A 25886-nucleotide genomic window follows, 5' to 3' on the forward strand; every position below is an offset into this window, starting at 1 on the left:
ACCCCTTCTTCTCGCTAAATTCAGTTTTTTCCTCATCGAAACGCCACATTTTTTCCTCTCTCTCACTCATCCTCAACCCTTGCCAGTTTGATTTTCCAAATTTGTGGGGATCTGCGATTTCTCATTCGGTGTCTGAGAGAGACGGGGAAGAATTCGAACGAACAATCATTGGTGTTACTGAGATCCGTGAGGCGTAATGGCGGAGCATTTGGCTTCCATATTCGGGACGGAGAAGGATAGGGTTAACTGTCCCTTCTACTTCAAGATCGGGGCCTGCCGACATGGTGATAGGTGTTCACGGTTGCATACGAAGCCTAGTATAAGCCCCACGCTTTTGCTTTCTAATATGTATCAGAGACCCGACATGATTACCCCTGGTGTCGACGCGCAGGGGAATCCGATTGACCCTCGCAAGATCCAGGACCATTTTGAGGTAGAGCTTGTTTTTGATTCCCGTGTTTGCTTGCTAGTGCATATGTTGATCTTTTCAATCTTCTAGCATATTTCGCTACTACGCATTTTTATCATGAATTATGAACATTTTTTGGGGGGTGGTTGGGGGGTTGAATTCCGACTTTTATGAGGTTGGATTGTTATTATCTGATTGTTTTATCATAATCTTGCTGTTATCTTAGAGATGGTTTAGTTTGGTTGATTTTCAAACGACCGTGCTATCTTCGATAGAGTAAGATATTGTTTGTTGATTTTTTGTGTCTTAATTTCATTCTTTATGCTCTTGGTGTGGTTTGTAAATTCTGTTATTTTGAATAATCACGTTGGGTTGGTTGTTTCTTGTTGCGCTTAGAAGAATTGTAGTTTAATTGTTGATCTGTGCATATTCCAGGAGTTCTATGAGGACCTATTTCAGGAACTGAACAAGTACGGGGAGATTGAAAGTTTGAATGTTTGTGACAATCTAGCTGACCATATGGTAATACTTTCATCTTAGCCCATTGTTTGAAGGAAACTGATTTTCCAATCAGCCTTTCATTGTAGAATAGCTAATGAGTAGTTATCTGATGCATTTGATTAGGTGGGCAATGTTTATGTTCAATTTCAAGAGGAGGAACAAGCTGCAAATGCTCTTCGGAATCTTAGTGGAAGATTCTATGCTGGTTAGTTGGAGTTTCCTGCCCCTGCTCCCATTTCCATTATTTCTCTCTTTTGTCATTCTTGGTTTTATGTTTTTTCATTGTGTTTATACTATTTGTATTCAGCTTTTGATCTTAAAATTGAATGTGTAACATAATGGAAAACTATTTCTCTCCAGGACGTCCGATCATTGTTGATTTCTCTCCAGTTACAGACTTTAGAGAAGCTACATGTAGGCAATATGAAGAGAACATGTGTAATCGTGGTGGATATTGCAATTTCATGCATTTGAAGAGGATCAGTCGGTATATTTTCTTCACCACCTCCATTTTTTCCCTCTAAGATGCAAGCTATGTGTACTTCATTTGATAGCCATGATCTTTTCCTGTCTTGCAGAGAGCTGAGGCATGAACTGTTTGCAAGTTATCATCGAAGGCGGGGTCACAGTAGGAGTAGAAGCCGCAGCCCCTATAGGCATCGGAGTTATGAAGAACGCCATTATGGTCGGCATGGTCATAGTCGGAGGTATGATGAGAGAGATGCTTATCATGATAGTCGAAATAGGAGGCATAGGAGTACAAGCCCTGGTCATAGAGGAAGCAGAAGCCGTAGCCCACGAGGAAGGAAAAATCGAAGTCCAGTCAGAGAAGAGAGTGAAGAGAGGCGTGCTAAAATTGAGCAGTGGAACAGAGAAAAAGAGCAAGAAAATTATAATAATGCTAATTCTGATGGCAACGAACATAGCCATGAAAAAAGTTACAATGGTGATGTACAGTATGAAAATCAGACCTGTGGCTATAAGCAGCAGCAGCAGCAGCAGCAGCAGCCTCCTGAGCAAGGCTATGGTTACTGATCTGTTTTACCTAAACTTAGGTACTACTACCGAAGTTTCTGCTTGAGGTTTTGCATTCGTTTATTAAAATTTCCTTAGTACTCTTATCCCAATTCGTCAGTGGTCTGCTGGTATCTAGTGATCTGATTTCCATAACCTCTCTGTGATCTTTTCTTTGGCTCTTAGAGTGGATAACAGCAAGTTTTCTTAAAGTGGATTGTTCAGGTACATGTCCAGCTTAGAGAATTTAAAAAAAAAAAAAAAAATTAGAAAAAGAGATGAAAGGGAGAACCACTGACAAGATAGAACACACGAATTGGTGCTAACAAGACCATGATACTTGAGTGTGTTCTTATCCCCTATTTGATGTGATTTTTTTACCCTTTGATGTGTGGTCAGTTGACAATGTGTAGAAGGAAACCATCTAGCTTACCAGAAGGTTCTACAGTTAAGCTATTGGAGTCGATCTAGAAAGGCATTATAACTACAGAAAAAATTTAAAGCCAATTTTTTGTCACACTTTTTCTTGGCAGTGATTTCTTCTTGTTACCATGCATCAATTGCACGTATGCATTCTTCTAATATCTTTTATTTGATAGCAAATATGTATAATGATGTTACAGTCAGGGATTAAGACTGCTGCTCATGAGGACTTGTGAACGATCACGTTATCATATTACGGTTTCTTTTCCCTTTGCGTTACCTTTCTGTTGATATTAAAAAAAAAAAAATGTGAACTGATGATTATCTAAGTTTGGCAGGCTCAGGTTTCCCTGCTTCTAAGGTTGCCAAGCTAAGATGTGACCATGAAATTTCTGTACAGGTTAATATGGTCCACTGTGTAGGATGATTGGCTTTACAGGATCTGCAGGTAGTGGCTTAGGAGAGCATGTGGGAGGAGGCGCAGGGCAAGCATTGATGTTGTGGCGTTGCAGGTTAGGGATGATGCTGAAATATCATTTTGTATTTGTTCCATATATTCCTGTTAGAAGGGGAAAAAACATGGGGTGTGCGTGCCTTTTGTTGCTATATTTGAAAGATCGTTGTGTGTCGAAGTCCCATATTATGACGAAAAGAACGTTATGGTGAACCACGGTGACGGTGAAACGATGTTTGTGTCGAAATGGATAGCCTTAAGATATTTCATGTTTCTATAGACACCATTTTGGTTGCCTGCTACCTCTCAACAGCTCACTGTATAATTTTTTAGTAGTGGCATCGCTAAATTATGGGAACTCCTATTAAGAAGTCAAATTTGAAGGTTTATATATATATATCCACGCACAAATGTTGTTAAATGAGTGGCGTGGAGAGTTCTTATGCATAAATAGATTGTGGGTAACTAGAATCTATAGTTCAAAAGGTAAAAATAGAAAAAAAAGAAAAAGAAAAGGATTAGTTTTGGGTTGGGTTTTTGACGTAAGGTCATTCTTTTATTAGAATTAAGTCATTTCAATACCTTAATAAATAATCATAGTTATTATAAATAGATTATATTTTTCAGAAAAATAATAATAAAATAACAAAAAGTGGTAATTTACAAAAATGTTTTGAAGTTTCTCGAATTATGAAAATGCCACTTTTTTCAACTAAGTTTCATGAAGCAATTGGAGATTGATAAGGTCTAAAACGTTCCCACCAATAAAAACATGTTTACTTTGGAAGGTTATAACTCGAGATACGATCTATGACAAGATATAAAATCAATCTCTAGCTCTTCCTTGTTACACCATCTTTAAGTTTTATGAAGAAATTGAGGGGATAAATGCTTTAAACAGAGCTAAGAGGCACGTTTTCAGGTAGTGATGCAAACGCCCACGGGCATCTTCTTCTGGAAGGAAGAAGATGATGACGTGACCGGTTAAACTATCAACCCAAAATTTGATCTTCCCCAATTTTTCTCAAATTTTTATGGATTTTGAAACTAGACTCAAAGATAATCTAATAAAGAATATTTGAAGCAATTTGGATACCGGAAGCTTTAGAACCGCGAACCCGAACCTCAACATTGAGGTAAGTAGCCACCTTGAACTTTTCTTAATAAATATTTTGAGGAATGATTTTAGTATGCACCTTAAACCAAGTATTAAGGAAATATTATGGAAAAACACCGGAAACTTAGTAAAGTTAAAATGACCTACTAAATATACTTTGCTACCTTGAGGTTTTAATTTTGAGTATATTATGACATGGTAAGATTATATATAAAGTTTAGTGGTCATTAGACAAAGTTAAGAAGTAACGGTGTAAAATGACCCCAATGACTCTAAGGTAACTTATCTTTCTATAAAACTTTGTGATAGGCCTTATCTTATGATGATTGAGGAGTTGGTAAAGTTGAGAATTTATTGAAATGCATTTAGAGTTGTGAATGTTTGATTAATCCACCACACCTAAATGGTGTGAAAGTTATCTTATTTATAATCAAATAAATTACAAGGATATGAAAATAGTAATAAATGGAAATAACAATAAATGGAAAGATACTGTGATAATAAGGCAAATATTAGATATTTGCCTTATAATAAAATATTAAATATAATATATATAGTAAACTATAATTTATTACTAAATATCCTTAATAAGAGTCAAAACCAAGAATTAGAGAGTAAAAGAACCAAAATGCTCATAGGACTTTTAAGTTACCTCAAGACTAAACATCCTCCAAAATGACTTACTACTTTTGCCTATTCTCAAGGACATAAAGTTTAATAAAGATTTAAGTTGATCAGACAAGTTTGAAATCTAAACACTTAAAATGACTCAGGCATGTTACTGTAAGTTACGTGAGGCTCAAGATACGACTTATGCTTCAAGTACTTTATAAATTTATAGAATGTTTTAAGATTGAGAACTAAGAAAATAGCACACAAGCACGACATATATTAAGATAAAAGAATGCTAGGAATCACTCAAGGATAAGGGACCAAGGTCCTCAGACCTAGAAACTCAAGAAACTCTTAGACCTCCCACGGTACATTATGTTCATGACTCAAACTACATCACTTGGAACATAAGAAGATTGGATGTAGGTTTTCAGACTACGCTGCTTGGAAGGTAAGAAACCTTGAGCATAGTTATTCGGACTATGCCGTTTGGAACGTATGAAACCTTGGGTATAGGTTTTCAGACCGTATCGCAGGGAACATATGAAACCCTGGATGCGGGTTCAGACTACATCGCTTGGAACGTAAGAATCCTTAGATGTAGGTTTAAGACTACGCTGCTTAGAACGTATGAAACCTTAAGTGTAGTTATTCAGACTATGCCACTTGGAACGTATGAAGCTTTGAGCATAGATATTCAGGTCATTTCTCAAGAAAGGCATGAAATCTTGGATGCGGGTTCATACTACGCTGCTTGGAACGTAAGAAGCCTTGGATGTAAGTTTTCAAACTACGCTGCTTAGAACGTAAGAAGCCTTGAGTGTAGGTATTCAGAGTATGCCACTTGAAATGCATGAAGCTTTGAGCATGAGTTTTTAGGCTGTATTGTAGGGAATGCATGAAACCCAGGATACAAGGAGTTGGTTGAGGTTGGGAGCGAACTCTAGATCAGGTGCCATAGACAAGCCTCAATCGTCGTCCTCAACTCCTTTTGTTGTTAAATATTTTGTGTCCGTTCCTTATTTTGTATTTTAACTACTTATGTATGAACTCTATTTTGATATAATATAACTATATGGTATATTATATTTTAAATTCTCTTTGTTTTATTTCGCGAAAATTTTGTTGTCTTTTTACCCCATTGATTTAGCCCAGTCGCATTGCAAAAATTTACCTTATGCTTTAATCAACTTAGTTTGGGTTTAACCTAGGTAACAATCAGCAAACGAGAGCATAAAACTATTAGATTAAGCTTATTATTGAATGTCGATGGGTTGAATGAATTACTTGATGGATGAATCACATGTACAATAATGTTTTAAATTAAGAACTATGAAATGAATGATTATGTGATGAATGAATGTTGATATATGATTAGTCATGATATTGACTGTTTTATGTAAGGCATGGGTTACATGAAATAGAGAATAACATGTGTTGAACACATTTCTTTGTGGGAAACACTCACACACTTTATTAAGAACAATCGAGAAGAGATTTACAAGATACTCGGTAGAAACTACTCCTTTTCCTTTGTATTGTTTGTAATTTCTTGGGATGATGAACTAAGTAGGATGGAGGTGTATTTATACTAAGCTAGTTAATCTATTCCTAAAATTTCTCAACCTTTCTCCTAAAATTCCTAAATCATTTTCCTAAATTTATTTCTAAAATCCTAAATCATAAATATAATTATTCATACCATGGTTGGGCTTAATTCTATTGGGCTAGTGATGACATTTTAACACTCCCCCTCAACACTAGCCCTCATTCGTTGCACCATGTTGAGTTGACAGCGAAAACTCTCATGTTTGCCAGTATTCAATCCTTTTGTAAACAAGTATGCCATTTGATCATCTGTCTTGATATGCTGCATCTCGATTTCTTCTTTCAAGACTCTCTTTAATGAAATGGTAGTGTACCTCCACATGCTTTGTTCTAGCATGAAACATCGAATTTTCTGCTAGACGAATCGCAGATTGATTGTTGCAATGAAGTGGTATTGGATAGTCAATTTTCTGGTGCCAATCTTTCATCAAGAGTTTCAGCAATATACTTTCCTGAGTTGCTCTAGTAGCTGCTTTGTACTCTGTTTCTCTAATAGACATGATACTGTTGGTTGTCTTTTTCTATACCAAAAGATTGTTTTCGAATTGAGCTTGAATACATACCCAATACTTGACCTTCGAGTATTGTGATATTGTTTGACATATCTCAAGGTCCATTGAGCCGCATCCAAAGGAAGCTTCTTCAGACTTCGCATGTATTGACTAATGACTCCAACTTCATTCTCAAATACATTTGGTTGGTTCATGTAGATCTCCCGGTCCAACTCTCCATGCAAGAAGACATTATTCATATCCATCTGCCATAGTTTTCAATCTTTATTTACCGCAAGTACTGGAGGAACTTGTATGATAATAATCTTTGCCACTGGACTAAACGTTTCATCATAGTCTAGTCTATATTCTTGAGAGAACCCTCGAGCTATAGGTTGAGTCTTGTATCTTTCGATTGTTCCATTCGAGAGACACGTTATTTCGTAAGCACACTTGCAAGAGATGAGTTTGGTATTGCTTGGTCTTGAAACTGATTCCCAAGTTTGATTTTGTTCTAGGGCTATAATTTCTTCCTCCATCGTTTTCTGTCAAGTTGAGTTTTGTGATGCTTCTTCATATGTCTTCGGCTCATTAACTTCGTCTTCTACTGCAGTTTCGTTGGCATACTCTAGACTTGGCTTTTGGATTTTTTCTAACTGTCTTACTTGTTGAGGTGTCCTTTGTTTCTCACTAGGTTCGTTTGGTTGAGTCACTTCTTGCTCACCAACACTAGTGTCACTTGAGTCTTCAGGCACATCAGCACTGAAGCAATTGTGTACAGTTTGCTCCCCCGTCTTCTGTGGAAGAATCGCTTCAGTTTGCTCTCCTGTTAGAAGAATTTCTTCGATTTGCTCAAGGCCTGGTAATACTTCCTTCTCTAAGGGCCACCCCTCTTCCATTGCACCACTTTGATCGTCAATCATGTGGTTTGAGTATCCTGAATCAATGATCCAATCATTCTCATAATCGATATGGTCTCCCATCATTACCATGAGTGCTAGCTCATCTTCTTCTATAGCATACAATACCTATGCTTCCCATTCCTTCTCCAACTCCATGTTGGAGGATGCCACATTGCTTTCGACAGATTTTTCTTGGACCAACAATCTTTAGACATGTGGCTCTTCTTCCCGCAATTGTAGCAGATGTCTTCAAATCTCTTCCCCTTAGAGTTATTGTAATCGTTCTTCTGAGCTCTTTTTGGTTGTGCAGTTCTTTGGTGACTTCTTCTTTTGTCACCATTGTATCAACGTTTGGTAGACGACCTATTATTGCTCCGACTTTCATTTGTGTAGAGTGTTTCTTCTTCGCCCTTCAATGTGATGCCTCCTATTTGTTTAGCCATGGCTTCTTGGCTGGCTAACAAATTTTTGAACTCTACAAGTGAGGGTTGAGTGGGTCATCCTTGTACAGCAATAATAAAGCTTCTATATTCTGGTCGCAATCCATGGATTATAATCCTCTTCATTCGAGATTCTACAATGGCGGACTTCGGGTCTAGTTCAGTAATCTCTCGACAGATCGACTTGACCTTGTGGAAATACTGAATAATTGTCATATCACGTTGTGAAATTGACAACAACTTGTTCTCCAGAAGTTGTATTCTCACATCGTTCTTCTTTGAGAACAACATTACGAACGTGTCCCATGCTTCTTTCGGTGTCTTGTTATCCCAAATATGCTCTAACATCCCTTCTTCGATTGTGGTCTTCAAGGCAAACATTGCTTTGCCTGCTTTGATTCTTCATTTGCGCAAGACGCCGTTAGAATCATCCTCTGGCGGTGTAGTTTCGCACCCGTCAACGATCTCCCAAAGATCATGTCCTTGTAAATAGGACATCATGCATGTTGCCCACGTGTTGTAGTTGTTGATGTTGAGTTTCTTGATTCCTCCAACGATTTGGAAATCACCCATCGTGTTGGCTATACCTCAGTAATACCAAACAAGCTCTTTCGACACAAGACTTGCAGAGTCACAGACTACTCACGACACAAAAGAAACTCACTCACTACTAATCTCACGAAATCGTTTCTGATGTGGAAGATTAGACTGAGCTGCAACCACAGAGCATACTAAGAATTCCAAGAGATAGACAACTTACACTAACCTCGCTCTGATACTAGATTGTTGAACACAACTCTCTGTGAGAAACACTCGCACACTTTATTAAGAACAATCGAGAAGAGATTACACTCGCACACTTTATTAAGAACAATCGAGAAGAGATTTACAAGACACTCGGTAGAAACTACTCCTTTGTATTGCTTGTAATTTCTTGGGATTTCTTGGGATTTCTTGGGATGATGAACTAAGTAGGATGGAGGGGTATATATAGAGGATAGTCAATCTATTCCTAAAATTTCTCAACCTTTCTCCTAAAATACCTAAATCATTTTCCTAAATTTATTCCTAAAATTCCTAAATCATTTTCCTAAATTTATTTCTAAAATTCTAAATCATAAATATAATTACTCATAAAATGGTTGGGCTTAACCCTATTGGGCTAGTGATGACATTTTAACAACATGCATGTATGATCATATATATATATGGTTGAAAGTATCATGAGATATTAGCATCATACTATGTGTCACAGTCGTACTCCTTTAATCGTACAATGTTATGATCTTCACACATTCATGGTAAGCTTTACGAGGGAACCTAAGTGCCATTCACATTTTTAGCCTAACTTTATACTTCATCGACCTTAGATGAGATTTGTCTTCACCTACCAAATATTGCTTGTGCGAAATCTAAGCTTGTTCGGCCACAATCGTCGTTCTTGCGTCATGTTCAATCATTGCGATACAATGTTGCATCTCATTGTCATCTCGGTTCTCAACAACACGATCCATTCATCGTGATGTCATCCCATGCCTCGGGACACGTCGGTCAACTTGGCTTGCTTAGACACATCTATTGGGAACTGATCCATGTGTCGACATCTCATCGAGCTATCCCAAACATCCATACACTTGGGTTCTCTCAAGCATCTGACTCTTCTATGTCCATGCTAAACAATTTATGGCATACGTTCAGGATAGCTAGTGGATAATCCAACCTTTGGTACATGGGTTGGGGCGCAATACCGACACACTTGCTGTTTGGTATTGTCCTTGAAAAATCTATTTCAAAGGAAGTCGCTTGAGACATTCGTTTCGAAACGCTTGCCATCATTGTGACACACGCAGGTGCCACAAGGTAGCTCGCTTAGGACATAAGGCCTAAGGGTGGTGGAGAGCTGACACCATGCCTCCCCCGGTTAATATGGAATCAACCCAAGGAAAAGTTTGGAACGGATTACCTTGATGATCAAGATCAATAGTAAAGAAAACTCATTTCTAAACTCACTCCATAAGAGGTTTGATCAATACCACTTGAATGACGGTAGCATAGCATGCAATTTCTGAATACCAAAATTTGTAAAATAAAAACTTAGCCCTCAACAAACCTAAAATAGAAATTCTATTATTTTATTTCCAAAATTTGATGTCTCCCATCAAAGAAAGGAAGACTTTATGTAGCCTTTAAAACCTTAACCCATGTGACACATAACCTCCATATTAAATTGGCTAGTTAATGAGAAATACCCATAACCTTCCTATTAAAATAGTTAGTTAATGACTAATATGGTAACTTACGTGGATTACCATATAATCTTAAATCCTATATTAAAAACTAGCTTAAATATGACAAACAGATATTTAAATTATAATTAAATAATGCAATAAATGAAATGTGCTTATTAACCATACTTACTAGTTTCATAAATTCAACTGAGTTCATTAAATGCATTTAATGCATCTTTTTCGTGAAACTCAACTTTGCACAACATACAAGGGAAGTCTTCAATGTCTTCTAGAATTATCTTTGACAAGTTCACCATAGCTTGAATATAAGTGTACAAAGTTTGTTGTAGCTTCTTGGCTCTCGTCCTTATAATTGGACCTTGAGGTATGAAAATTTCTTGGTCGTGGTTCATATCACCTGTAGTACATTTTGAGGCATTCCCTATCCGTCTTGAGTAGACATCATTTTGAAGAGTGAACATATGGCTTCGTACATAGTTCGTCGAGTATCTGTTTGACACCAAATCTGGTGAGCTTTCATCTTCCATATTGACAGACTTAATTCCGAGCTGCACACCGAAACTCATATCGAAACTCCGACTTCTGTGGTTATAGCCTGGGGCCCTACCCAACTCTCTTTGAGCTTATCTTTGACACTTGCGTCGCCTCGTTCTCTCGAACCTTGCGTATGCCTTGAATTAGCTTCATTGGACACTCTTGGTGTTTCGGATGATGTATCTCGGTCACATCATGGTACTTCTCAATCTTGGCTCTAATATAGCCGGATGGACACCACTTAAGGGTCGCCCCTTGTCTCTCATGTGTGTGGGGTCACAATCTACTTTCTCCCAATGAAGTTGTGACACTATGCATGAATATGTTTGTTGTTGTACCATACCACCACCGAATGATAGGTTTTCATTGTGAAACTTCATGTGTGTGGTGTGATAATTTGGTCATGAAGTACTCCTCCAATCATGCTTCGTAAGGATGTGTAAATTAATACTATTTTAGTTGTGTCCCTTTCCTTTTTTATGGTTTCAACTATGTGAGAGTACATGCTCATATTCAGGCCTAGAGAGTAGGATTACATTGCACACCTTATAGGCTTATATGCATGTGTGTGGCCCGTGTATAGAGAAAAACGGTAAATTCATATATTCTCAGTAGAGTACTAAGTCCCATTAGTCTGTATTGCATGTGCTTGCATTTGACATTACTTACTAGGCTTTTAAAATACTAATCTTTTCCTTAATATCTTTCAAGTAAAAACAAGAGGTCTCTAATAGGTAACGCTTTATGCTGTGGATTTCATGTAACAACGTAGTTTGATGTTAACAATCTACGATTGTTTTAGTGTTAATTTGCTTAGATCCCAATTAAACATTTAAACATTATTCCGAAAATTTTAAGGTTTAATTATTTACGTTTAAATATGTTTAGAAAACTTTCATGCATGCATGTACTAACAGTGTGATCTTTTGTCAAAAGTAGGGTCGTTATGCATAGGCCAAACTAGTGAAACGAATGCAAATAGCATCAACCATGAAGAGGGATCTAGAAGAAGGAGAATTAACGGTTAGATGAACACGACTCTCTATAATGGTATGATATTGTCCACTGTTCAGTATTCATGGCTTTACTTTGGGCTTCCCCAAAAGGCCTCGTACCAATGGAGATAGTATTCATTGATTATAAATCCACAATCCTTCCTTAAATTAACAGATGTGAGACTTTCATCTGACCATACACTTACTCAGAACCAAGAGAAACCATTATATCTTAAACGTGATCGGAAGCACAATGATCAGATCTAGCTAGTACAAATACATGTTTTTGGTGCAACTATAGCGACCACCTCATTGTTGAGTATCCAAATAAGAAGCAGGATGCCAACGAACCACTAGGGTTTGCCCAGAGGGGATCGAAGAGGTCAACAATAGGTTCAAACTATGGCCCACGCCACTACCATCAAGAAGATGGACAAGCCAAACACAATGTTGACTGGTGTCTACCCATACTTGGTTTGACACGGTTGGAAATGAGGAAGGAAGCGGAGGAAATGGATGAAATGAGGAAAGTGGGTTGTGTACATGCATGCATACATCCATGCATGCATGCGTGTATATATATATATATAAATAGTCACGACTAGACTTTTTACCGTTCTCAAAGCATGAATCATGACTAAAAAAAGTGAAAAACATGATTTCGTGAGATAAAAAAAACTAAGTAGAGTTTATATGTTCATGGTACAAAACGTGGGAAAAATGAAAAAAACATTTAAAACAACCAAACAATTTTGGAGGTAGTGGTAGCTGATTTATGGCTGCTACTTCAAATCTACTCTTATCTTCGAGTAATTCCTAGTTATCTAAAAACATGAAGCATATGGAGTGAGTACCAGACTCCTCCGCAAATAGTCTAATTGTAGACTCTTAATCGTGCCCATAGTGAATGCTAAGATGTATTACTCTCTAACGAGTCCTTAAACTACTCTTCAGGAAAAACTTACAAGGTCACTCAATTTTTTCGAGTCACGATTAATAAAATAGAAATTGAGAATGTAAAATAGGACAAAATATTTCTAAAGAAAATTTACTTACAAATCTATTAAAATAGTTTCTCGACATTTAGAACATTAAAATAGTTTAAATATAGTGTGGCTCGGCACCTGTTTCGAATAGAATTCTATTCCTGACTAGCTCCTTCTTGTCTCTTGAAAACATAGAAGAATAGGAATGAGTTAACTCGAAGTTCTTGTCCCTGGAATCAAAGTAATTACCAACCCTTATACAAAATTCAGATCTACAGAGAATCAAAATGTTAGAATTAGATTACCTCTTACGATTGAACATCTAGTAGAAAGATTTGGAACCTTGTTCTAAATTGAGTCACTCCACAATCGAACCTGATCTTGATTGAATGGTTCGGATGCAATTCTACCCAAGAATCGATTGAAACTTATAAATGACAAAAGGGAAACGTCTCAATTTCATTCAACCACGAATCTGATTTTTACATGACAATTTGTGGGTATTTATAGTTTCTCGACAAAAGACGTTTGTGGCCGAGATTTAATCCCGATCCCCTTTAATGCCTACAAAAGACGGAGTCAATTTGACCCTTCGACTATTACATAATTTATAAAATTAAAAATAATAAAATTTTTCAACAATTGATATGGTTGAGTGGCCAATGACACAAACTTGAAATTTATTGGGCTTTAGTGCGTAGGTTTGAACCATGTTCTTGACATTTTTAAATCTCTTGGTGTTGAATCGTGTAATAGGTTCATTTGGAACCGTGATTCTTAGAAACCGAAATCGGATCCATTAAACTTTTGAATTCTAATCTTTGAACTTTTCATCTTCACAGATCGTGGTGAATTTCGTCTCCTGAACACAAACAATAGAAGAGAGAATATATATTTTGGAAGTATATTGGCTAAAAATATTTTTTGGAAGGAGTATATATATATATCGTTATCACGGTCTTGTTTTGTTAGAAAACCTAAGTTTGGACCAAAACCTTAATCTAGCGCCTTAGACTAACTCGGTCATCTTAACTTCAAAATAAAATTATTTTCATGATAAAAGTTGAGATTTAAATCTACACTCTTTTGGACTAGAACCTTAATCTGGCGCTTTACGTTAACTCGGTCATCTCAACGTTAATACTTAAAATTGTAAAATAACAGATTTTTTAACAAACTATACCGATCAAAATATATGTTCTAGACCAATTTGGTCATCTTTAATATATAAAATTTAGAAACTATTATACATATATGACATAGAAAACTATTGTCCTTTTGCAAAAATCTCTCTTAATAACTTGCAGTTAATTTGAGTAGGATTGTTATGCTCTACTAAAAGAAAATGAAAATTGGACAATAATAATGCAATCAATAATTTAGTCGAAAAAATAATTAATGTGAGATAATTTAGAATGAGTTACTCATAATCATAGTCTTCTTAGATGCTCACGATTAGGCTCAATAACTTTATTCAAGGCATCATCAACAACATTATTTGTTGAAGTTATTGTCTCAACTTCGGCTTGTTCAATGCGCTCCTACAAATACAGTACTTTTAAGCTTGTATGAGGGAGTTATCTCTTTTTCATGGCTTTATACTTTTCACTTTTAAACTACTCAATCTAAAGACATGCAACATTTATATCAAAATATATAATAATCTTAAAAATATCATAGTACATTTTTCTGATTTATAAATATTCATTACCATAGAGTTTATACTTGTTTATTCATCGATAAAGTCCATCTAGTCATCTACAGATTGCAAATTATCCGACATAAGTTGTAGAAGTGCATCTTTTGTTGGGACATTGCAAATTTGTTTTACCATACGAGTTTTTCACCCCTTTATGGTTTATCCATTTGTTGAAAAATAAACCTTTTCGGTCAATTGTTGTTCACATTGTATCTTGATGATATTTAGAAATCACTACAAGAGGAGGAAGATTCAGATTACCTTATTAATCAAATATCTCAATGCAAGAACATTGTTTGAGATTCAAATCACTCCACAAGCAAGATCGATCGCGTCTAGCTTGAATGATTCTTGTTGATCAAATATCTCAAGGCAAGAACACTTGCTTGAGATTCGAATCATTCCACAAGCAAGATGGATCATGTCGAGCTTGAATGATTCTACATGCATCCTAAACTACATAGAATTGCAAAGAAACTTAGCCATCAGCTAAAGAAGAGCACAAATGCTTCTTTTACTATATTTTCCAAGTCTACTTACAAATAGAACATACATGACTTTATATAGCCACAAAATGAAACTATTAAAGCATTCCAAGAGTTGCAACATTCATACTTAATGACCATAATTAACCATTATGTAATTGCAACCTAAAGTAAATTAAAAGTCTTAAAATACATTAATGAAATATAATTACTCTAAATGGTAATCCACCCAAAATTTATAACATGAATCGAAATATCTTTTGATGATTTCAACAATATTTTCTTCACATCTTCATTGAAGTATATTGTATGATTGATGTCTCTGGATTCATATCACTTGACTAAAGTTCCAAATGGTTAAAAGCAAAATTACGCATTTGATTAAAACTATGAAATGAATTAAAATAATTTCATACTTAAATAAACTTCCATAATACTAATTTCAGCATTGTAGGTCATTTCTTCTCATTCTCTAAAGTCACGGGTACAACCTCTTTGATGAGTGGACAAAGAAACGAAATCGATTATGCAGATTCCTTCCCTATGTTGTCCATATTCATTAGAAATAAGTTTATTCTAGACGGTCTATCACTAACTATTGTCTTTATCTTTGTAGGACATCTTTTTCCCTTTGATAGAGTTGCTGGTTCAAGTGCGTTTTTACTAATTACATGAACTTCTATTCCCATTATATTTTCATAAGAAGCTTCTATTTGACTACGAATTACTAATCTTGTGCACGAGTCTATCGTAGAAATTGAAATATGACTACGTTTAACTGTATTCTCATTAACATTCGATGTAAAGGGTTCACAAAGAGTAATAATTGGAGATTTTTTAATTATTTATGTGTTAGAGATCTTTTCTTCTTTATGACTTTTAGTCCCAAGATATCTTCTTTGTGATCTAGGTTTGAGGATGTAGCTTATCTCTCCTCATTCCAACTTGATATAAATATTGATAGATAATAGTTAAAAAAAAAAAAAAAAAATCTAATGCATTTACACACCAATCAGAAAGCACGGTCACAAAATAAATATTATATTATAGAGTATAATGTGTTCACAAAAAAATATTTATATAATGTCGTGAATTGTTCCTCAAATAAAAATGCCTTCAATGTCTTGTCTTGCATACGTGATCTCAGTATTTTTATAAATGTTTTCCAATGTACTAAGAATTTGTTCATTGACAACCATTGTATCAACATATTGTCCATGGTACATATCAAAGTCATAAAAGCCTATTTGTGGTACTTTTAATAGACATACTAATTGGAGGCATCATTTTCTCTAACCTAAAACATATGTTTGACTCGTGAGGCTAAGATGAAAGGTTCATTATAAAAACACTTTGATTTTGATGTAGGTTAACAGAGCGAATCCTTCCTCAACTCTTACTCCATTATAGACATTTTGCCTAATCACATGTAAAGTTTGGAAGTTGGTAGGCATAGTAATATAGCAAGATTATTTCTTGTAACACCCCCATAATAAGCAACTAGGTTCATAATTTATTGATCTTTGCACTTTTTATGTGAAATTTAGATGAATCTATTTCAATTCGGTAAGAAGAAACATACTATTTGTTACTACTTGTTAGTTAATTAACAAAATACATCATTTGTTCGACACTTTAGTCACTTTTTTACTACACTTTCGAAGCTCACAATCTTTGTTCGATATTTGAGAATTGTGAATGTTTGATTAATCTACCACACTTAAATGATGTGAAAGTTATCTTATTTATAATCAAATAAATTACAAGGATATGGAAATAGTAATAAATGGAAATAACAATAAATGGAAAGATACCTATGATAATAAGACAAATATTAGATATTTGCCTTATAATAAAATATCAAATATAATATATATGGTAAACTATAATTTATTACTAAATATCCTTAACACCCCACCGCAAGCTAAGCGTCAGATTTAAACGAACGTTAAGCTTGAATCTGAAAAATTCAAAGAGGTTGAGAAACACTTTTCATGAAGATGCTAACAACCCGGTTGTTGGCCATCAAAAATTGCAGAGGGATCGCCGCTCAGCGGCGATGCTGCCTTGGCTTCGGCGAAAATATGTCTAACCCATGAAGAGGGATTGTCGCTTAGCGACGATGCTGCTTTGGCTCTGGTGAGAATATTTCTAACCCCAAGAAGTAGAAGGGGAAACCTAGAGCAAGGGACAAAGACAATGTTGAAGCCGGAAGAGTCGCCACATTGGGCGAAGGAGCCAATTTTGGCGAGAAGGGCAGTCGGAAGAGTCGTCTCATCGGGCGAAGAAGCCAATTTTGGCAGGAAGGGCGGCTGAAACTTGGTTGGCGAATAGGCCAGTGCGGCACCCAGATTCCGAAGGTAAATCTCTGCAAAAAGGTTGATAGGTTTAGGTTAGGGTTTATGTGAAGGATGAAGGTTGATTGGAAAGAAAATGAGAGATACTATATTGGCCAAGGGGAAAACCGATTGTGTTGGAAAAGGTGAGGTTGTATGTACAGAGTATGACGAAAGGTGATTTGGAGGTCAATAGGGTGGAGCCGAAGAGTAATCAATCGGCTCCGACTACGGCAGCCATGAAGACTGCCCCTGCGGCGTCAAAACCAGCAGGGGTGGTGGAGAAGAAGATTAGAGGATTCAAAAGCCATTGAAAAAAAAAAATCACGGTTGTTAAACCGAAAGGGCTCTGATATCATGTGAATGTTTGATTAATCCACCACACCTAAATGGTGTGAAAGTTATCTTATTTATAATCAAATAAATTATAAGGATATGGAAATAGTAATAAATGAAAATAACAATAAATGGAAAGATACTATGATAATAAGGCAAATATTAGATATTTGCCTTATAATAAAATATCAAATATAATGTATATGGTAAACTATAATTTATTACTAAATATCCTTAACAAGAATTTTATTGGCATAGCTCTGATATCAAGTTAGGAATCACGGACTCTCCACAATGATATGATATTGTCCACTTTGAGCATAAACTCTAGCTTTGCTTTGGGCTTCTCAAAAAAGCCTCATACCAAATGTATTCCTAATTATACCAACGATTATTTCCTAAATTAGCCAATGTGGGACTCAGTCCTAACCAGACTAACACTACATACATTCGTTTATGGAATAGTACGTTTATATTACCTTAAATTTTAACCATGATGGAAATTATTCTACTATGAACCTTCCAAAGTAGACTAGAATATTCTAGTAGTCTTTTATATTAGATCATGAGTTCCTTCCTATGCATCCTGACTAGATGAATTACTAAAAAAAATTATGGTTTTAATAGGTACACAAATTAACTCACTCTGTTCCACCACTATTGTGTTGAATAAGCTACATTGATATGCATTTTTAAGCACATTATGGAGTAATGTAAGTGAAGTTCAAGCTTGTAACACCCCAAGCTCCATAGGTACAAACTTGCACTTCTTTATGAAAAGCATTCTCCTAACTTTTACGAATTTCTAGTTTTATTGAAGGTCTTAGAGCATGATTTTCAACTAGTTTAGAAGGAAAAGATGCTCGGACACATCAAGGAGCTTAGGAAACTTAAAAAAAATGGTGATTTAATGAAAAATTTAGGTCAAAGTCAACTAGGTGCAAAAGAGTAATTTTTCCCCGCACACAACTCTTAAGAGGGTTTAGACCGACCCGCAAGGAAAAGAAAAGAGAGAGAGAGAGAAAAAGAGGAGTTAAGGTTTTTAAGAAGAAGAAGAGGAAGATAGGTTCTACGCTCAAATCTGAACATCGAAGCACTTTCAATCTAAGGTCTCCCTCTAGATCTACTCAGAGGATCAAGAGGAGCGGGCTGAGTGTTTGGATCGTTTGTTTCCGACAAGAAACGGGCAAGAACTCGAGGTAAGTCCACGACCTCTTTTGTTTCGGGATTTCGTCGTAGATTTGTGAGTTTTTGATGATTTAGGTCTTAATAACCAATTACAATAACTTAGGTGAGGATTCTTGCAAATTTTCGAAGGAAATGTGACAAAAATTGTGTCGAAAATCGAAATCGAGAATTGTCCAACTTCGGTAAGAAACTAATTTTTCTTTGATTTTCGAACTCATTTATTAAGGCCTATAAATATAAAAAAATGTAATAAAAATATATCTAGATTGGACTGAGATATTGAATTTTCGTGAAGGAATCGAGTTAATTCAAGTTATGCAATTTGATCGAAATGTGGATATTTATTGAATTCAGGCAATCGACGATGGACACGCGACGACTAGAAAGGGGGGAGACGCGTCGGGCAACTTTAAAAACATCTTATTTTCATTTTACAAATTCTTAAATGCATTTTCTTAAACGGGAAATTTATGTTTTGTGTCGGTTGAAAAGCAACAAAGATTTTTTAGAATTCTTTTTATTTTCTACCCATCATTTTTTATTGGCTTTGTAAAAAGTAAATGATTTTAAGTACCAATTTTATCGAAAGTTACCTAAAATGTTTTGACCATTCAATGTTTAAAGTAACTTCCGAATAAAAAATTAGTACATGTACTAGAATTCTTAATTATTTTAGAAGTTCTACATCAAAGACCGAGCCCAATTATTTTAGTATATATTTATAGTAATATCTCTTAAGAGTTAGAACTAAGACAATTTAATTTTCCTGTTCTAAGGAGTGAATCCTCATAATTGAATTCTCTACGGCGTCAACGCTGGTTGATAACTCGCCAGAGCTAATCGTATTTTTAAATCATTTTTATACTTCTTTAGAGGAAAAAAATAAATTGAAATTTTCGGGTAGGTGCACCTCTCGCCCAGTGGGAAGTCATGAGTCCCGTCTCCCTTTGTATTCAACTACTACCCATCCATAGGAAGGGGATTATAATAACACACTCTGGCGAGTTATCAACCAACGTTTGATGACTAGATTTTTTTTAACAAATTAAAGATTTGGTTCGATATAAGTAAATCTAAATTTTAACTTATTTATTCTAGGTTTCTTGCAACCTAGTATACATTGTTATATCACAATTTATATTTTTCGAATAATGGAAGGCCCTTTATCCCTATAAATAAGTTTTTTCTAAAGTAAGTAAAATATTTTTATTTTTGTTAGGCAGGGTTTCTTTAAACTAATTTTCTTTTTTATAATTTCAAGATCATTATATTTTCCTTATTTTTAGACTATCAATTGGTCCTTAAATATCTGTATTTTGTTATTTATAGTTTTATAACAACATTGGAATATATGATGATGAAATGACTTATCTTATGTTATATGATGATGTGTGATGCTATATGAGGAAATGATGATGTTAAATGATGATATGATGATGTCGACGCATGATAACAAGATAATGTGAGATATATGATGATGAAATGACTTCACATTATGATGTTTTATATTAAGATGATGTGGATGTATTAAATGTCAAGATGCACAATGTAGACGAGTTTTCAAAGACACAACCCTAGTTAATATTAATGATGATAAATGTATGAAAGTCAATGCTTACGTGTTATTTAGAGTAATGTGTGAACAATGTATAGAGTTGTGTCATAAAGATGATTTAAAAATGAAAATTACGTGGAGGCTTGATGCATTTTGTGTATTTATGATAGAATGTTACGTATCGAAGTGAGTAAAAGTTGATTACGTATCGAATGTTACGTAAATAAAAACACACCGATTATACCGAGAGAAAAAGAAAAGGGAAGATAAACACATAAAAAAGAATATAATGAAAAAACAGAGAGTAAAAGTTGATACTAGTAAATATAATAACAACATATATTCTCATTTATAAAGTAATTCTTAAATATATTATGAAATTATATTATCTAATAAATGGTAAGTTGGTAAGCATGGTATTGTTAGACATATTTATATCCTTAAAAATATTAAATTTAAATCGGAAGATTAAGAATTTATTAAATACTTAACAAAGTTTAGGAATTCTAATTATCGAAGAAATTCGGTGAAAATAGGGAGAAACGCCTTGACATAAGTGAGAATGAATTCGAGGGATGAAAGCAAAGCTAATTTGGAGTTAGATAGAACTTCGGCTAAGGCTATTCAAGTAAGTGGCCTTATTATCGATATGGTTATATTTGATGTTGACATGTGCTCCGTCGTTCTGCACGTATCATATATATTGATATGTGTGAATGTTTATGGATCAATATGCGTATGATATGATATGTATATGTTATAATATGTTAATTGTATGATAATACCTACGGTACGATGTGTTCAATGATATGTTTGAGATAGGATACGAGAAGGATGCACTAAACATAATGTAACGATAAAAGTAAGATATGTTCATGAAACGTTAAGGTTATGTTACGTATCGAAGTGCTATGGATATAAGAGATTGATAAAGACGATATGACCATAATCGATTGATAAAAGAATACGATTAGGTGATGGGTAGAAAGGGAGATGATTATGATAGATTGATAGAATAATAGCATTAAAATACGTTTTTGTAACGATATGACTAAGGTTCCTGTAACAATATGACTGTGATATGTATAAGAACACTAAGGCTATGATAAGTTAGGGAGTGATATGACCACGAAGTGTTTACGATATGATATGATTATGATACAAAATGTGAATAACGGATATATATATATATATATATATATATATATATATATATATATATATATATATATATATATATGTTGTGATATGATATGAAAATGATATGAAATATGTTATAGTACTATATATAATATAAATTGACATGCTTATAATATGATATATTGTGATGTGATAGGTTATGTTTAGATTGTTTTATGTGACGGTTGAGATAATTGTTGTATGAATCGCACTTCATGAAATGTTATGTTAAAAACATAGAAAGTTATGCTATGTCTCCTAAATTGTATGTATAAAACATATTTATTATGAATGACATGATATCACGAGATATGACATGAAATATAACCCCGTTAGAATTATGCAGGATATGAGAACTGAAAAAATGAGAAATGATATGATATGAATGAAAAACGGTAGCGGGATTATATTTAATAATATTGAAAATTGAAAAATATTGGGATCTCATGCATTACGTGGGTTCATGCATTGGGGGATACCACTATACTATCACGAGAGTAGGGACGCGTACACCACTAAGCAGGAGAACTATCATTATATTTTATATAATGCTGTCGTGATGGTTACTAATTCTAACGGGTGTCCGACATAAAGAGCTACTATAGCATGCTCGCCCGACAAGGAAAGGAGCCAAGCAGTGTACGAACTTACTGGTGAGTCCATACTCGCACGTATGGGCTATGTGTAGAGTATATGGTACACATCCAAGTTGCCCATTAGGATAATAGGTCCCGTCATTGCATTTAACCACAATAACCGGGTCACTTACTGTGTATTTCTTTAAATACTCAAGCCACGTGCTATTTCTATTTCAAGTTAAGGCAAGACATTCCTGTACGGCTGATGACGACATTGCAACTCGAGACCATGACACATGCATAGAGTAGTCACATTTATTTTCTTATACTTAGGCTAGGATAGGATGTTTTGAATTTAAACATTTATTTATTTCATTTAGTCTTCTGTTGTGTCGTTTTAAAGGTGTTTTCAAAACACAAAAGGCCAAGACTATATTTTAAGAGAACACTTTTTACGAAAGTTTAAATGAAGTATTTCCACCTTCAATATTAGCATGACAATCTTATGTTACCTAAAAAAATTTAGGTGGTTAGAATTCTTCTGAAAATTCTCTCCCTTCAAGACCAAATCTCATAAAAAAAAAATTGATGGCAACTCTTTTTACACGGTCGAGCCAACCTGAATTGTAACTCGTGCTTCCAACAAACTAGAAAATCGAGCTATGACATTATTAGCCTTTGTGGTCTTCTTCGAAAATACTTGGGTGTCAAGAAACCAATTGACATAGCTTTGACACAACCCATATGCATGCGGGGTGATTTGGAATTTTAAGTTTTTCCCCTACTCGTTATTAGGGTCTGGTTGGAGAAACAAGCTTGAACTCTTAGTACTTGGAAGTCTGTGGGCTAACCTAAGGTGTACCATAAAGCTTGTAACACATAATAATACTTACTTGTAGCATAATAACGCTTATGGCCATAAAGCGAGCATAAGTCATGTTGATGTTTAAAGTTATCCAATGACTACCAAATTTCATGTGTAACCTTAATATGTCATTTCTCATAAGTAATGGAGTCCATTTAGTGGGTTAATCTAAACTTACTTAATTTCCAAGAAAATCTTGGTTAACTTATGCTATTGGATTATTTCGAACCAATTCATACAAGTATAGAGAAAGACTAAAGGAAGGTCTGATGGGGGCACCCATGGGATACGTCTGAAACTGGTCTCCCCTATTCTCACCCGGTAACTTTTGGCATTTGATTTCTTCATAAAAGTGGCAGATGAGATTGCAAAAAGAAGTTAGGAATCAATTTTTACCTTGTCGTGGACTATATCACGAGTTATAGGCTCTCAAAGTAGGCTGGAAATCATTTTTGGCGAGTCATTTTTCCACCTTGTTGGGCAATTACATACAAACCTCTTAACATTTGATTGGTTCATCAAAGTTGTGAGCAATCTTGTTTAGAAATCTTAATCGATCTATATTCTTTATAAAATTTAGGGATAAAATTATTAAACATTTGTTAAAAGATAATATAATTATTAAATCAGATAAGGATCATCAAGAAATTTCTCAAAATAAATGTTGAGAGTGGGATTTGAACCCACGCCCTTTCGGACCAGAACCTTAATCTGGCGCCTTAGACCAACTCGGCCATCTCAACTTTGAAGCTTGGAAAAATAATACTCCATTTGTATAAAAAATAATATAATTGCTAAATCCTTTCGAACCAAAACCCTAAACTGGCACCTTAGACCAACTCGGCCATCTCAACTTTGATACTTGAAGGAAAAAGAAAATTAATCCATCAATATTTTTTCTAATTGATTGATGTTTCGATGATAACAAACCTCCTCTAACTTAATAACCATTTTCAGTATTTTGAACGGTTGGAAATAACTATTTCAACGACTTTTTAATTACTGAAATCAAAGCTAAAACGAAGATAATACTATCAAGACAACATATCGATGTGATGATCTGACAGCTAAATCAAAATATGACACATAAGAAAAACCCCACCATTTATTATTCTCTCAAAATGATATGTGTCATATTTTGATTTAGCTGTCAGATCATCACATCGATATGTTGTCTTGATAGTATTATCTTCGTTTTAGCTTTGATTTCAGTAATTAAAAAGTCGTTGAAATAGTTATTTCCAACCGTTCAAAATACTGAAAATGGTTATTAAGTTAGAGGAGGTTTGTTATCATCGAAACATCAATCAATTAGAAAAAATATTGATGGATTAATTTTCTTTTTCCTTCAAGTATCAAAGTTGAGATGGCCGAGTTGGTCTAAGGTGCCAGTTTAGGGTTTTGGTTCGAAAGGATTTAGCAATTATATTATTTTTTATACAAATGGAGTATTATTTTTCCAAGCTTCAAAGTTGAGATGGCCGAGTTGGTCTAAGGTGCTAGATTAAGGTTCTGGTCCGAAAGGGCGTGGGTTCAAATCCCACTCTCAACATTTATTTTGAGAAATTTCTTGAGAGTCCTCTATGTTTAATATTTTAATCCCTAAAGCTTTATAAAGAATACAGATAGATTAATTTTTTTTTTTCAAACATCAAAGTTGAGATGGCTGAGTTAGTCTAAGGCGCTAGATTAAGGTTCTGGTTCGAAAGGGAGAGTGAGTTCAAATCCCATTGTTGAGATGGCCAACTATTAATGCCAATGATATTGGAAAAAAGAAGTTAGGAAATCAATTTTTACTTTGTCGTGGACTTTAGCACGAGTTATAGGCTCTCAAAGTATGTGGGAAATCATTTTTGGTCCATCAATGTTAAAATCATATAAGGATCATCGAGAAGGTTCAAGTCCTTTCGAACCAGAACCTTAATCTAGCGCCTTAGACCAACTCACCATCTCAACTTTGATGCTTGAAAAAAAATTAACCCATATGTATCAAAATATTAAACGTTAAAAAATTATATAATTGCTAAATCCATCTAAGAGCCTCGAGAAATTTCAGTTGGACTTGAACCTAGGCACCTTAGATCAACTCAACCATCTCAACTTTGATACTTTAAAAAATATTAATCTATGTGTATTGTTTATAAAGGTTTAGGGACCAAAATATTAAACGTTAAAAAATTGAGAGTGCGACTTGAACCCACACTCTTCCAAACCAGAACCTTAATCTTGCACCTTAAACCAACTCAGCCGAGAACCCTCAAGAAATTTCTCAAAATAATTGTTGAGAGTGGGATTTGAACCCACGCCCTTTCGGACCAGAACCTTAATCTGGCGCCTTAGACCAACTCGGCCATCTCAACTTTGATGCTTGGAAAAAAATTAATTCATCCATAGTCTTTATAAAGGTTTAGGGATCAAAATATTTAATTGCTAAATCCATATAAGGATTTTCAAGAAATTTCTCAAAATAATCGTTGAGAGAGGGATTTGAATCTAGGCCCTTTCAAATTAAAACCTTAATCTGGCACCTTAGATCAACCACATCCATTTCAACTTCGATTTTTAAAATTGATAAATGTATCCATCCATATTTTATATAAAGGTTCAGGGATTAAAATATTAAACCTTATTAGGATCCCACAATAAATTTTGAAGGATCCACAAGAAATTTTTCAAAATTATTATTGAGATTTGAACTCGTGTACTTTCAAACCAAAAGGTTAATCTAGCCTCTTAGACTAACTCCAACATTAATAGTCAAATTCTAGACATTAATGTTTACCTATTTCTTAAAAAGGTATAGGAATGAAAATAGATTAGGGATGGGCTAAAACCTTAAAAGAAACACAATACCTTAGACCAATTTGGTCATCTCAACTCTAATATATGAAATGTACATGGAACTGTCACAAAGCCATCCAATAGTTGAG

The 25886-nt window shown here is 34.8% G+C and overlaps 1 protein-coding gene, 1 long non-coding RNA gene and 3 other non-coding genes across 7 annotated transcripts in view; 2 read left to right on the forward strand and 3 right to left on the reverse strand.

Moving 5' to 3' along the window:
- On the forward strand, window positions 1–3103 carry LOC111469321 (splicing factor U2af small subunit B-like). Of its 3 annotated transcripts, none has more exons than XM_023114558.1 (6): window positions 1–433; window positions 845–931; window positions 1034–1115; window positions 1271–1397; window positions 1489–1965; window positions 2748–3103. In XM_023114558.1, the coding sequence occupies exons 1-5, from the start codon at window positions 197–199 to the stop codon at window positions 1943–1945; spliced, it is 990 nt and encodes a 329-aa protein (XP_022970326.1). In that variant the 5' UTR covers window positions 1–196; the 3' UTR covers window positions 1946–1965; window positions 2748–3103. The 3 variants fall into 3 exon arrangements, with proteins under 3 accessions (XP_022970326.1, XP_022970325.1, XP_022970323.1); XM_023114557.1 differs by lacking the exon at window positions 2748–3103 and adding an exon at window positions 2548–2655; XM_023114555.1 differs by lacking the exon at window positions 2748–3103 and having other exon boundaries at window positions 1489–2655.
- The window catches only part of LOC111469351, a 27395-nt gene continuing 3513 nt past the window's right edge, over window positions 2005–25886 (reverse strand). The window contains exons 2-5 of the long non-coding RNA XR_002714855.1: window positions 19865–19873; window positions 16502–16510; window positions 14419–14424; window positions 2005–2130 (exon numbers count right to left, since the gene is read on the reverse strand). This is a non-coding gene — a long non-coding RNA (uncharacterized LOC111469351). The remainder of the gene's footprint in view (window positions 2131–14418; window positions 14425–16501; window positions 16511–19864; window positions 19874–25886) is intronic.
- On the reverse strand, window positions 23619–23699 carry TRNAL-AAG. The gene has a single exon. It is a non-coding gene; the product is annotated as a tRNA-Leu (tRNA).
- Window positions 24428–24508, forward strand: TRNAL-AAG. The gene has a single exon. It is a non-coding gene; the product is annotated as a tRNA-Leu (tRNA).
- Window positions 25236–25316, reverse strand: TRNAL-AAG. The gene has a single exon. It is a non-coding gene; the product is annotated as a tRNA-Leu (tRNA).

Source organism: Cucurbita maxima, unplaced genomic scaffold (genome assembly GCF_002738345.1).
Source record: "Cucurbita maxima cultivar Rimu unplaced genomic scaffold, Cmax_1.0 Cma_Scf00039, whole genome shotgun sequence".
Taxonomy (NCBI): Eukaryota; Viridiplantae; Streptophyta; class Magnoliopsida; order Cucurbitales; family Cucurbitaceae; genus Cucurbita; species Cucurbita maxima.